Below are 13,066 nucleotides of genomic sequence, written 5' to 3' on the forward strand. Positions count from 1 at the left end.
TACTGGGCGAGCTGTGGCAATGAAAGATTTAGGCCTTATAAATCAAACCACAACATGCTATTTGTATCACTGACGGATTAGGGCCACCTAAACTAGACCACAACCGGGCCAGTTGTAGCACTGACAGATTTTGATCATCTAAATCAAACCACTACTGGGCCAGTTGTGGCAATGAAAGATTTAGGCCTTATAAATCAAACCACAACATGCTAGTTGTATCACTGACGGATTAGGGCCACCTAAACTAGACCACAATCGGGCCAGTTGTAGCACTGACAGATTTTGGTCATCTAAATCAAACCACTACTGGGCCAGTTGTGGCAATGAAAGATTTAGGCCTTATGAGTCAAACCACAACATGCTTGTTGTATCACTAACGGATTAGGGCCCCCTAAACTAAACCACAACTGGGCCAGTTGTAGCACTGACAGATTTGGGTCCTCTAAATCAAACCAATACTGGCCCAGTTGTGGCATTGGCAGATTTGGGCCTTGTAAACCAAACCACTTCTGGGCCAGTAGCAGCAATGAAAGATTTAGGCCTCATAAACATACCCACAACCAGGCCAGTTGTGCCATTGATTGATTAGGGCCACATGAACTAAACCACAACCGGGCCAGTTGTGGCACTAATAGAAACGGGTCATATAAACCAAACCACTGTTGGACTAGTTGTGGCATTGAAGGATTTAGGGCTCCTAATCATACCTACAACCTTGCCAGTTGTGCTATTGATGGAGCAGAGCCACGTAAACTAAACCACAACCGGGCCAGTTGTAGCACTGACAAGATTTGGGCCTCATAAACCAAATCACAGCTGTGCCATCAATGGATTAGGGCCACATAAACCAAACCACAACTGGGCCAGTTGTAGCATGCCATTTTAAAAACAGTGCCACATCTGGTTGACCTTACAGATGTTTTGTTTAATGCGCTTTAGCTAAGCAGCTAATTCTGGCGCTAGTGTTTAAACGAGGAAGCTAAAACTTGGTGTGGTAGCTTTGATCCACAACATGAACTCAGAGCACCATCGGATCTTTGTTTAAATCTTTGACATGTAAGATGGCGGGCAGTGTGAATTCTTTAATGCTACTTTCATTGAAAAACTAGCTTTATTTTAGTTGTTGCATCGTTCACCATCACAGTGTAAAATACCAGGAAAACTCATTTATGAATATGCTTAATAAAGGTCAACACAACACCAATGCCCAACTTAAATACTATGAGCATGCCCATTAACAGCCATAAAATGGTCAATTTTTTTTATGTTGGTCGCAAAAGTTTCTCTGAAGAAATTTTATTTTCGATTACATTGTATTTTTTTTGAAAATGTTTTATTGTAAATGTCTTTGGTTGTTTTTCTGAATATATGGTACCAATTTAAGATTATAGCTTCACAAGAAAGAATAAAAACCGGTGCATTGAAGCTTTAGTAAATCAAGTGGAATTGCCTCTGAAAACAGCAACTGATGTATCGAATTTAGCTTGTTGGCAAAAATGTATTTGCTGTTTTTACAGTGAATTGTGTTCAATAAAGTTTTTAATACAGAAAAGTTTGTCTTCTTATCGCCTGCTGACAAAACACAAAAGGTGGACAATGTTTTTGTCTGTTATTATTATACTGGCTTTTAACAAAAGTGTAAAATTTATGACTGAACGTATTTTACACCCCTTAAGGAACTTCAAGGTCGCAAGTCAAGATGGCCGCCACAGCCCATAAAACTTTAGCAATTTAAAGGATGGGTATGACTCAGTCAAATTTCAAGATAAGCTAAAGTTTGGTGTGGTAGTAGTCGAGAGTCCTTCACAACACGATCTGAGGGCATCGTCTCCCAAAACGTAAATTTCAAACGGATATGCATTCCTTCAAGGAATCTTAGACTTTTAATTTATTAATTAAACAAAAACAAAAAAACAATTCAGGGATGATTATTCTATTCTTCAGCTGCTATTAAAACACAGTTATACAGAACAACTGCAAACAATCACAAATTGCATCTTATATACAGCAAAGTATATATTATATATTTATATAATTTATTTGCACAAACAGTTTGGTAGTTGGAGAAAATAAATCAATGATATTAAAACAAATAGAAATTTGAGGCACTCCTCTCCTAATCACCACGACAAATACACAGATTTTTTTTGTTTTAATTTATACAATTTACAGTATTTTTTTGTTTTTTTTTTAGAAAATGGCTTCAGATTTATTTCAACAGTGTTACAGTGCTTCTCATTTTTTTTCAGCTTTATTTAACCCAAAACATGAAGATTATCACTGATTTGTTTTTAAAAGCATTTCTCTTCCTGAACAACTACGACAATTACAAAAAAAATAAAATAACAAAAATAAAATAATAAAGACACGACAGAGACACGTTTCGAACAGTTGAGATGGTTCAGAAAGGCATGTTGGCCATACCGCCCGAGCCGTAGCCAATCGGACTGTCCAGAGGCATCCCCCGCTGTCTGAGGGACTGTTGGCCCATCATACCGGACTGGGGGTGGGGAGGGCCCATCATGGGACCCTGGTGTCCAAAGGGTTCCCCCGGGATGGCCATGCCGCGCTGCTTGGCCTGCATCATCAGAATGTTCTGCGGCGACATTAAGTTATGCTGAGTCGGCATCATTCCGGCGTACGGGTTGGAGGGATGGTGGAGAAGGCTGTTGGCCATCATGGCCGACTGCTGCTGCTGCTGCTGGGGCATCAGGCCCGCCCGTCCCATCATGTGCCCGGGGGGACACATGGGGCCCATGCCTCCTGCGGACACCATACCCCTAGACCCCGGCTGAGGAATGCCCACGTTCTGGCGGATTCCCCCGTGAGACGGGTGAGGCAGCAGCTGCTGCTCCGCCATGCTCTGCAGGCTGGCCAAGTGGGGGTTGCACGAGGGGCCGCCGCCGTGCTGGGGGCCAGAGGCGGACAGCTGTTTGAGGAGCTGCTGCGACGGCGGCGGGCCCTGGTGGGGCTCGCTCTTTGGGAAGTACTGAAGGGTGCTACTGGGCTTCTCGGAGGGAATGATGCGGGAGAGGTCGAACTCTGGGATCCCCGAGTGAGTGGGTCGGATGACCTCGCTCAAGTCCGGACCGTCCCCCATGGGGAGGGAGGCGAAAGAGTCCGACGGGTGAGGGGCGCGCTGGTGATGTCCTTTGCTCAGAAGCTGCAGCTGCTGGTGAGGCAGGAGGCCGTCGTTGGACTGCGAGAAACTCTGAGACATCGTTCCGATCGGCGAGTGCATGGGCCCGAGGGACGGCGGCTGCACGCGAGGAAAACCTGCCATTTGGTTCTGAGACAACGGCGACACGTTGCTGGGAACCATCCCGTCAGGAGCTCCGCCTCCTCCCATGATGACTGAATTCATGGCCGGCATACCCATCTGGTTTGGCGAGGAAAGCACAGGTCCTGAGGCGTCGTGAGACAGGTGCTGCTGGCCCTGGCCGATGATGCCCATGGGGCTTTGGGGAGCACTTTGGGGGCCAATAGAGCCCTGGGAGACCAGCATCTGCGCCGTCTGGTTCGCCCCCATGCTGCCTGCAGGGAAAACAGGGAAAAACATCAAAATAAAAGTCCATGTCCTAAATCATGTTTTCCCTCAACCACAGGCTGCTTACAGCTAAACCTAAGCTAAAACCCACAGGCTAAAGAATTAGCTTTTAGGTAGCCCTTTGCTAACATTAGCTGCCATTCTCCTCGTTTTCACTTTTAGAGACTGTTCTGTTACTTTTACTCCCTTTTTACTATTTTAACTTTTGGGAAGCCTTTTGTTAATTTTGGCTTTTAGTTGCTAAAAATAGCTACTATTCTGTTACTTCAGCTAGATTTTTTGATATATTCAGCTAACGGCTCACCACAAACTACCATTGGCTTTTAGTTATTATTAGTTTTACTACTTTTAGCCACCTTTTAGATTTTCAGCAGCTTTTTTTTTTTTTGATAATATTTTATCGTCACTTTTCTTTTTGCTACTTAAAACTTTTAGCTAACCTTTATCTATGGTGTAGCTTTTTGCTACATTTAGCTTTTGGCTAACCTCTTAGAACTATTAGTTTGCATTTTGCTACTTTTAGCCACCTTTGAAATTTTTGCTAGCTATTTGATAAACTTTTTTATCTTCTCTTATCTTTGTGCTACTTTAAACTTATAGCTAACCTTTAAGCATTAGGTAGCTTTCTACTACATTTAGCTTTTGGCTAAACTGTTAGTACTATTAGTTTGCATTTTGTTACATAAAGTTTTTTAAATGGGATTTTGCTTCTTTTAGCTACCTTTTAGATTTTTTACTAGCTTTTAGATAAACTCTTTTTTAATCTTTGGTTAGCTTTTTGCTACTTTAAAACTTTTAGCTAACCTTTAACTATTAAGTAGCTTTATGCTACATTTAGCTTTTGTCTAAACTCTTAGCACTATTATTTTGCATTTTGGTACATTTAGCTTTTAGCTATCTTTTGCTATTTTTAGTTAGACTGCTATATTTACTTTTAATTAACCTTTTACTACTTTTTGCTATCATATTGATATATTTAGATTTGGCTAGCTTTTTGCTACCTTAAACGATTAGCTAAACTACATTTAGATACAGTTTTGCTACTTTTAGGTTTTAGCTACTGTTTAAAAAACTTAAGCTTTTATTTATATAATTATTATACTTTCAGCTTGTAGATTTTATTTTACATTTGGTTTTAGTTTTAATGCGAATTACTGAACTGAAATAAATTTAGCTGTATTTCTGTTTTATTTATTCAGTATTTTTATTTATACATTTTCATATTTATTTATAAAATTTTTATTTTTACCATATAATGAGACACATTTTAGATAAAAATAAACTGTAGTTACATCCTAACACCTTAAATTTAGAAGAAAAAAAAAACTGGACTTGGAAGTGCCCTATAATTTGTATTATATTTATTTGTGTTTATAAAACAACAGTCAACATTTAAATAAACACTTTTGGATAGAGGATAGAAAAGAAAACTTTAACATCTGTAATGTTCCAAAGTGTTTCCAGTAATCAGGATTAAAAAAATGTGTTTTCATACCTCCGATACTGACTCCAGACAGAAGGGGGCGCTCCGGCATCATCTCGTCATCAGAAGTGGCGATGGTTTTGATCGCGTCGTGGTACAGCGGAGTAGAACTGGGAACGGCATACTTGGACATCTGGGACATGATGAGAGACAAAGGGTTCTGAGAGGGCGGGGCATCGGGAGAGGTGGTAAACGGCATGCTGGGATTCATGGAGCCTGGCTGGCTGATGGGGGTGGAGCTGGAACTCCTCGGGGGATGGGACTGGCCTGCGTAGGACACAGAAAATCATCACTTTTTTTACAGCAAACGGCAGATAAATTGCGACTGATTCGAGTTCGGAACGCACCTGTATCAGTGGAGCTGCTCCCTCCATTTCCGACAACCTTCCCGCCCGTTAGGCCCCCCGGACTCGGAAGAGCTGCTTTAGGCTCCCCTGTCCACGCAGGAGAGCCCATCGCCATGGCCGGAGACTTGAGCTGTCCGGGAGAGTTGGCTGGAGAATGCAAGCCGAGGCTGGAAGACCCCATAATCTGAGGAGACTTCAAGGACGTGGAGCAAGGAGTCCCCGCACCGGAGGCTGGGGGGAACGTGGGGTGATGCCCGCCAGAGGAAATGGGTGACTTCAGTCCTTGAGCGTTGGGCGAGGGCAGCAGAGGAGACGGCTCCTGGCTGAGGGACGGGGACTTGAGTTGGTGAGGAGGGGGCAATGAGGGCGACGCTAGGGGGTTAACACTGGCTGACATGTCAGAGGCGTGTCTAGAACCAAGATCTGGCCCTCTGAGCTCTTCCGTCAGCGGGAGATGGCTGAGCCGCGATGTACCGCCGATTTGACCGGGACCTGTCGCTTCTGGTCCAAACATCTCCGGACCATGCTGCTGAAGATACGGTCCGTCTACCGGCCCTTCAGAGAAGGAACCTTGACCAGGAAACTGGAAGGGACCGTCAGGTCCTGGGATCATCCCCTTGTTTCCTCCTCGTCCGTTTTGTGAAGCACCAATTCCAGGTCCAAACATCTCCCCTAAAGTCCCTCTGCCTCCGTGGCTTCCTCTGAGCCTCTGCGAGAGCATCATCTGCTGCTGCTGCTGGATGTTCATCTGTGGGGTCATGCTCATCGGGACGCTGCTCCCTAAAGGAGACTCCACCAAGTCTCTCATCTGAGGACACGCTCCAGGAGAGCCCATCATCTCTCGGGAGCCAGGAAAGTCCATGGGATCGCCTCGACCAGAGGGCGGCCCGCGGCCCATTCCCATGTTGGGAAAGTCCGGGCCGCCGAGAGTCTCCAGGATCCTGGCGCCCATGTTCCCCTGCTGCTGTTTGGCTAACCTGTCCAGTTCGAACCTGGACACACCCTGCACGTGCCGTTTTTCCATGATCCTGAACATCTCCTCACGCGTTAAAAACTCAGAGTCCCCTTGAAAGTGCGGCGAAGGTCCGCCGGGGTAGCAGCCGTGAAAGAGACCTCCACCGCCGACGCTGTTCGGCATATCATCGGGCCACATCATACCAGGACGGCTGGACCTTTGAGGTCCTATACTTTCCATTGGTAGACCACCCCCGGGACTACCAGGAAAGCCCCCTCCTCCAGGCTGCCCTCTTTGGATCTGCCCCAGGAACCTCGGACCACGCGGCCCATCTTGGTGCAGGTCCAACATTCTTCCATTTCCACCCATCCCACCTCGTATCAAGTTAGTAGGACCCCACTGCTGGTCTCCGAGCTTGCTGTGGTACGGAGGCGGGGGTCCTCTCATCATGACAGACCCCCCGTGCATTCCCACCTCAGGAATCATCCTGAAGTGCTGCGGATGTCCAGGTGGCTGCAGCTCCTGCTGACGTCTCTTCTCCTGATAGTACTCTTCCTGAAGTTTCCTCCAGGCCATTTGTTCTCGCGACAGCCCCTCGGGTCCGAGCAGGGGGCCCATGTTGTCCCCGGGTGAGGACATCTGGTGCAAGTGGGATTCCATCTGGGGGCTGTCAAGGGCAGGTCCAACAAGGGACTGCGTTTGAGAAATCATGGACTGCAGGGGCTCCTCGTACTTCTTCATGCCCCCCACCGGAGCAGCCGCTAAGGCCGAGGTCAACATGTTACCGCCACAGTTCCCAGAGTTGCTCGTACCGTTCTCAGGGTCCTCGATCACGCTTCTCTCTGCGTTATTGTTCAAGTTGGATGGGTTGTTAGGACCGTTGTTGGAGCCTCCTGGATCTCCAGGACCTCCGGCTGTTGCGCTGCGCAGAAACAGCCTCTCGATGTCCCTCAGAGTCTGTAAGGACCGCTCTCTGTGCTCCAGCTGCTCTTTGGAAAGACAGTCTATGCTCCTCTGGACGGCGTCGCCCTGCAGGTGCGCAGACAGGATGCTGGGACTCCCCGACGGGGACAAGGCAGCGCCGGGAAGAGCCACGCCTCCAACGCTGTCTCCGGGTTCTCCGGAGGCGGCTTTGGCCCCCACCTCTGAGCGGTGGGCGGCGACGCTGTTGTTGCCTCCGGTGGGTCTGGACTGACAGGACTCGTTGTCGGAGTGTCCCGCCGACGAGGGCGTCCCGGCTGGAGGCAACGAGCCCCCGGCTCCTGTAGAGGCCGGTCTGGGAGTTCCACTTTGGGATTTGGGAGTTCCTGTGAGCGGAGAGCTGCTGGAGTTTATCTTCTCAGACATGCTTGAAAGTTTCCCTGTTGGGTAACCCTGCGGTAGAAAAATAAAATAAAATTAGGGCTGGGACCTGATTTAAAAAAAATGAATCGAGTTAATCATAAACATAAAAATTAATTAAATTTTTAGCCACAACGTTGCTACTTTTAGTATATGGCAAAAGTAATTTTAGCTTTTAGCTACAGTTTTGATAGATTTACTGTAGCTGTTACTGTGGTGCTACGTTTAGCTGCCACTTTACTAGTTTCAGCTAAAGTTCTTTTACTTTTAACTATAGTTTTGCTCCTATTAGCTACAGCTTTGCTAATTTTAGCTGCCATTCTACCACTTTTAGCTACTATTATGTCACTTAAGGTATGGCTTTGATACTTTTAGCTACAATACTACTTTTAGCATTTAGCTGCAGTTTTGCTACATTTACAATGGCTGTTAGTTATTGTTATACTACTTTTAGCTATAGTTCTGATCCATTTTGTTATAGTTTGCTACTTTATTTGCCATTTTACAGTTTTTAGCTACTAGTCTCTCATTTTGAATTAGCTGCCTTTTTGCTATTTTCAGTTACTGTTCTAATATAACTATAGTTTTGCTGCTATTAGCTACAGTTTGCTACTTTTAGCTACTATTCTGTCACTTAAGGTATGGCCTTGCTACTTAGCTACAATGTTACTACTTTTAGCATCTGTGAACAATAACTGTAGCTTTTAGCCGCTAATTTGTAATTTTTTATGTATATCTTTGCTACTTTTAGCATTTGTTAACAGTGATTCTAGCTTTTAACTACAGTTCTGTTCCTTTTTGGTAAGTGTGCTAATTTTAGCTGCCATTTTACAATTTTTAGCAACTAATTTGTCATTTTGAAGGTATGGCTTTGCTACTAAATAATAAGTAAAGTAACTTTAAGCATTTGGTAACAGTAATTCTAGCTTTTAGCTACTTTGCTACATTTATCATGGCTGTTAGTCGTAGTTTTGCCACTTTTAGCTATAGTTTTGCCACTTTTAGCTACTCTCCTGCTACATTTACTGTGGTTTTTTTTTATGTTTGGCTACTTTTAGCTACTGTTATCATTGCCTGAGAGCAAAAAGTGACACAGAAATACTTTTGTCCATCTTCTGAGTGTTTGTATCGATGGCACGCAACATGGTTTCCTTAATATGGTATAAAAATGTTAAACGTCAGTTTTTACATCAGTTTTTAGAGTGGTTTGATGCAGCATGGAAGTGAAACAGGAACAAAGCAGCACGAGAGATAAAAATAGTCCGATCATCTTTCCCACAGTTAGCAGCTGCTCGAACAGTTTTACTCGTCTCTGGTTTAATGTTTTGATCATTTGCAGCGTCTGACCTGCTCCAGCTTGGACTGTGAAACGTTTTGCTGGTGAAACTGAAGGATGGAGTCCGTCTGGCCTTTCATCACGGCCTCTGCGGCGCTGTGGAGAAAATCAACAATCAAAAGGTCGCTGCTGCTGCGACGGAATCGATAAACGACTTTATGGAGTGGAAAGCAGGTAGTCCTCACCTGTTGGCGAGGCTGGTTGTGAAAACGTAGACCAGCTGCTGTGAAGGCTGAGGCGGCTCCGGTTTTAGACCCGGTCTCATCACGGCAGCCCCGGGCTCAGGTTTGAGTCCTGCAGGGAGGCGATCAGAGAGGCCCTGGATCAAACCTGAAACATCAAACACATGAAAACTGTTTCAGCTGCAGTTTAAAGCAACGCTTCGACACTAGATGGCGCCAGAACTCTTATAAAGTCGAAGCCGGCTCCTTGTTTCAGAGAATTCAGGAGTTGAAACAGATTTTAATTTTCCACTGATGGGACTCACGCTGGGAACCGGCCCGGGGTTTGTCTTCGTCGTCCGTGTCCGGCCCGGAGCACCACTCGTCTCCGCTGTAAGGCTGCTTCTTCGTCAGAACGCAGCGCCGTTTACTGCGCATGACACCCTCTGCGGAACAAAAACACAACATTACTAATATTATTCTGTTATATTAAATATTAACTCCTGGTTGAAACCAACAGGCAGCCTCAGCTTTCAGTCACGTGTTTTAAATCTGAGGAATCTCAAGGATGAAACAAAAAAGGTATTTGAGACATTCAGCTGGGTGGAGACCACAGGCTGAGAGGATAAGGTGGGGAATCCCCGAATTCATTTATTGATGCCTTTACAAGTCTGTAATTACATATTATAGAGCAAGAGAAAGATATAATTTACACAGCGTGAGTAAAACACTTAGCCGCTCTAATGTCAGATTTAGTGGTGAAACTGTGTGAATGTCGAGTCAGCATTCACACTATTGTTTTCCTGTTTGTGGTTTCTTTTGGACTCAATTTACTTCCTCATACTTTGACATTTTAACCATTAAGTTATCAAATCATTCAGCTCAGCTGAGAACAACGCACCGTGACGTTTGCTTTCTGTAACCTTTTTAAAGTGAATTTATCCAGATAAATGGAGATCTTTTAACATTTGTTTCAGCACATTTTGCTCTAGTTTGTTATTTTTAATTTACATTTAGGTTTTCGCAATAATTTTGCTACTTTTAGCTGCTCGTCTACTATTTTTAGCTACCATTCTGTTAAATATAATTTTTAGCCTCTTTTAGCTCCAGTTTTGCTATCTTTAGCATTTGGGAAATACCACAGCAGTACTGGTAGCTTTAAACTCCAGTTATAAAAGTTTGTTTTGCCTCGGTTAATTTTTTCAGATTTTAGCTACTGCTCTGCTACATTTACTGTAGCTTTTAGCTGCTGTTTTGCTACTTTTAGCTACCACTCTGTTGCTTTTTACTAGTGTTTCCCAGTCATAACTTCCATTTAGCTACTTTCAGCTACAGTTTTGTTACTTTTAGCTCAAGTTTTGCTCCTTTTAGCTGCCATTCTACTACTTTTAGCTACCACTCTGTTACTTTTGAGTTTGCTATTTTTAGCTACGATGTTGCCACTTTCAGTAGTTGGTAACAATAAATCTAGCTTTAAATTCACTTCGGCTGCTGGTTATTGTTTTTTACTTTTAGCTGCTATTCTAGTTTTAGCCGTTGTGCTGTTGTATTTTGCTGCAGTTTGATCATTTTAGCTGCCATTTTGCTACATTCAGCTAGAGTTGTTTATTCTAACTATAATTTTGTTTCTTTTAGCTACAGTTTTGCTACTTTTAGCTGCCATTCTACAACTTTTAGCCACTACTCTATCATTTTAAGATATGGTTTTGATACTTTTAGCATTTTGGTAACAGTAATTTTAGGTTTTAGCTAATGTGCTACATTTACTATAGCTGTTGGTTATTGCTGTGCTACTTTTAGCTGTAGTTCTCTTGCTTTTGGCTATAGTTTAGCCACTTTTAGCTACTCTCCTGATACATTTACTGTAGTTGTTTTAGTTACTGTTTTGCTACTTTTAGCAGGAGTTCTTTTGCTTTTACGTACAGATTTGCTCTTTTTAGCTTTTAGTTTCATTTCTCTACTTTTAGCCTTTAGTTATTGTTGGGCTAATTGTATCTTTTAGCTACTTTTAGCTAAAATCATATGTTTTATATGTTGCTTGTTAAGAATCTACTGAAAAAAAAATCCTATTTACGTCTGTATTTATCACTTCAGTTCATTAACAATTGCTCTTTTTAGAAAAATAAATTCAAATTTAAGATAATGTTTTCGCTACTTTTAGCTTTTGACTAGATTTTGGTATTTTTAGCTATTTTCAGCCATGATCCCTCCACCACCCACTGCTGTATTTTGTGTTGAAGCCACGCCTCCCTATGTGGGTTTTTCTTGGCATGTGTTTATTTGCACAAAATCACAGTTTGTTCAGACTCATCTGGGAACCAAAATGAAAAAAAAAAAAGTCCCGCACATATTAGCGTACTGTAGCTATGAAGGCTAACGCTGCAGAAGTAAATAATGTCTCTGAGGTGACAGAAACACGAGCGCGTGTGCGGGTCTGTGCACAGGAAGCTTCTGCAAGTTTCACAGCGATGTCATCTGCTGCCAAAAGAGCAGCAAGCGAATGCAAATCAAACACTTTTTCCTGACCAGCATGCACAGAGAGATTTGCCTAGACGCCAACAGAAACCCATCAGTTCAGCTTCTAGAGGATTAATAACTCTTCACAGCTCCTGATGCACTTTCAGCTGGGTTTTTTTTTTTTTACGAATCAAAGAATCAAAGGCCGAAGGGGAAATTCGGGTGCTTGAGTGAAAAGGTCAGGGTGTTTCAGTACCTTTCAGTCACACTCACTTCCTGCAGTGGAGGAGGCGTGGGCTCCTAATCTGGCGTTTCGAGTAAAGACGCTGCTGCAGTTTCCCCCCAACAACTTACCACCCTTGGCATCCGTCTCCAGGACCGAAGGGACGGTGCTCCTGGACTCGCCCGAGTCCACGGAGACGCTCCGCTCCCGCTTGGATTTATTTCTCATCATCCCTCCGACGCCACTCGCCGACTGGCTGACGGGCTTCAGCCCAGGACTGCTGAGGGACATCTGGTTGGATTTGACCCCATGGCTGCCGGGTCCCTTAGAACCCGGGTGCGTGGCAGCCCCCTGCTGCTGCTGCTGGCTCACGCTGGACCGGCCGTCGCTGCTGACCTGCTTGCCATGATTGGCCACCTTACTGTCCGGGTGCATTTGACTGGCTGGTGACTGAGGAGGACGTCTGGTTAGAGCAGCTCACATCGCTGACAGGAAACACTGCAGAAGAAGAAAAAAAATATTACAAACACTGAGAACCGAATGGCAGCTGAAATGTCCCGGAGGAGCTAAAGTCGCTAAGCTAAAAGCAGCAGGGCACCAGCTAAGAGTTAGAAGCAGAAAAATGATAGCTAACGCTAAAAGAAGCCAATGATAGACAAACTAACTAAACACTTTAAACAACAAAACACTAGCTGAAAGTTAAAAGAAGCAAAGTGCTAGCTAGAAGCTAAAAGTTGCAAAAGGCTGACTAAAATTTAAAACAATAGTTAGAGAAGTACCAAAAGGATAGCTAAAAGAAGTCAAAAGGACCAAAGTACCAAAACAGTAATATAGGTATCAAAAGCTAGCTAAAAGCACCAAACAGCTAACTAAAACCAGCAAAAATAATGGCTATAAGTATCACAGTGAAAGCCCAAAGCTAAAATTTGCAAAACATTGGCTAAAAGTAGCAAAAAGCTAGCTAAAGTTAAGTGCAAAACTGTAGCTAGAAGTATCAAAAGGCTAGCTTTTTTTTGTGCGTCACTTCAGTAGAAAACAAAAGAAAATATTAGTTTATTTATTTCTTCATCATCAGTGACTTTTTTAAGTGAAGAGAAAATAGAGACAGAGAGAAAAACAGAGAGAGAAGTAATTAGAAAGATAGAAAGATTGAAATAGCGATTAGAAAATATACACCAACAAAACACAGGACCACACACCCAACATCTGTCCGCTC

The 13,066-nt window shown here is 43.8% G+C and overlaps 1 protein-coding gene across 3 annotated transcripts in view; it reads right to left on the minus strand.

The window, feature by feature from the left end:
- Window positions 1–1,864: 1,864 nt before the first annotated feature.
- Window positions 1,865–13,066, minus strand: part of bcl9l (bcl9 like) — a 31,343-nt gene continuing 20,141 nt past the window's right edge. For all 3 annotated transcript variants that reach the window (XM_014015877.1, XM_014015875.1, XM_014015876.1), the window contains 7 exons: window positions 11,982–12,348; window positions 9,497–9,616; window positions 9,195–9,339; window positions 9,021–9,105; window positions 5,378–7,706; window positions 5,043–5,297; window positions 1,865–3,534 (listed from right to left, as the gene is read on the minus strand). In XM_014015877.1, coding sequence (XP_013871331.1) covers window positions 2,402–3,534; window positions 5,043–5,297; window positions 5,378–7,706; window positions 9,021–9,105; window positions 9,195–9,339; window positions 9,497–9,616; window positions 11,982–12,285 — 4,371 coding nt within the window. In that variant the 5' untranslated portion in view covers window positions 12,286–12,348 and the 3' untranslated portion in view covers window positions 1,865–2,401. The remainder of the gene's footprint in view (window positions 3,535–5,042; window positions 5,298–5,377; window positions 7,707–9,020; window positions 9,106–9,194; window positions 9,340–9,496; window positions 9,617–11,981; window positions 12,349–13,066) is intronic.

Source organism: Austrofundulus limnaeus, unplaced genomic scaffold, assembly GCF_001266775.1.
Source record: "Austrofundulus limnaeus strain Quisiro unplaced genomic scaffold, Austrofundulus_limnaeus-1.0 Scaffold136, whole genome shotgun sequence".
Classification (NCBI taxonomy): Eukaryota; Metazoa; Chordata; class Actinopteri; order Cyprinodontiformes; family Rivulidae; genus Austrofundulus; species Austrofundulus limnaeus.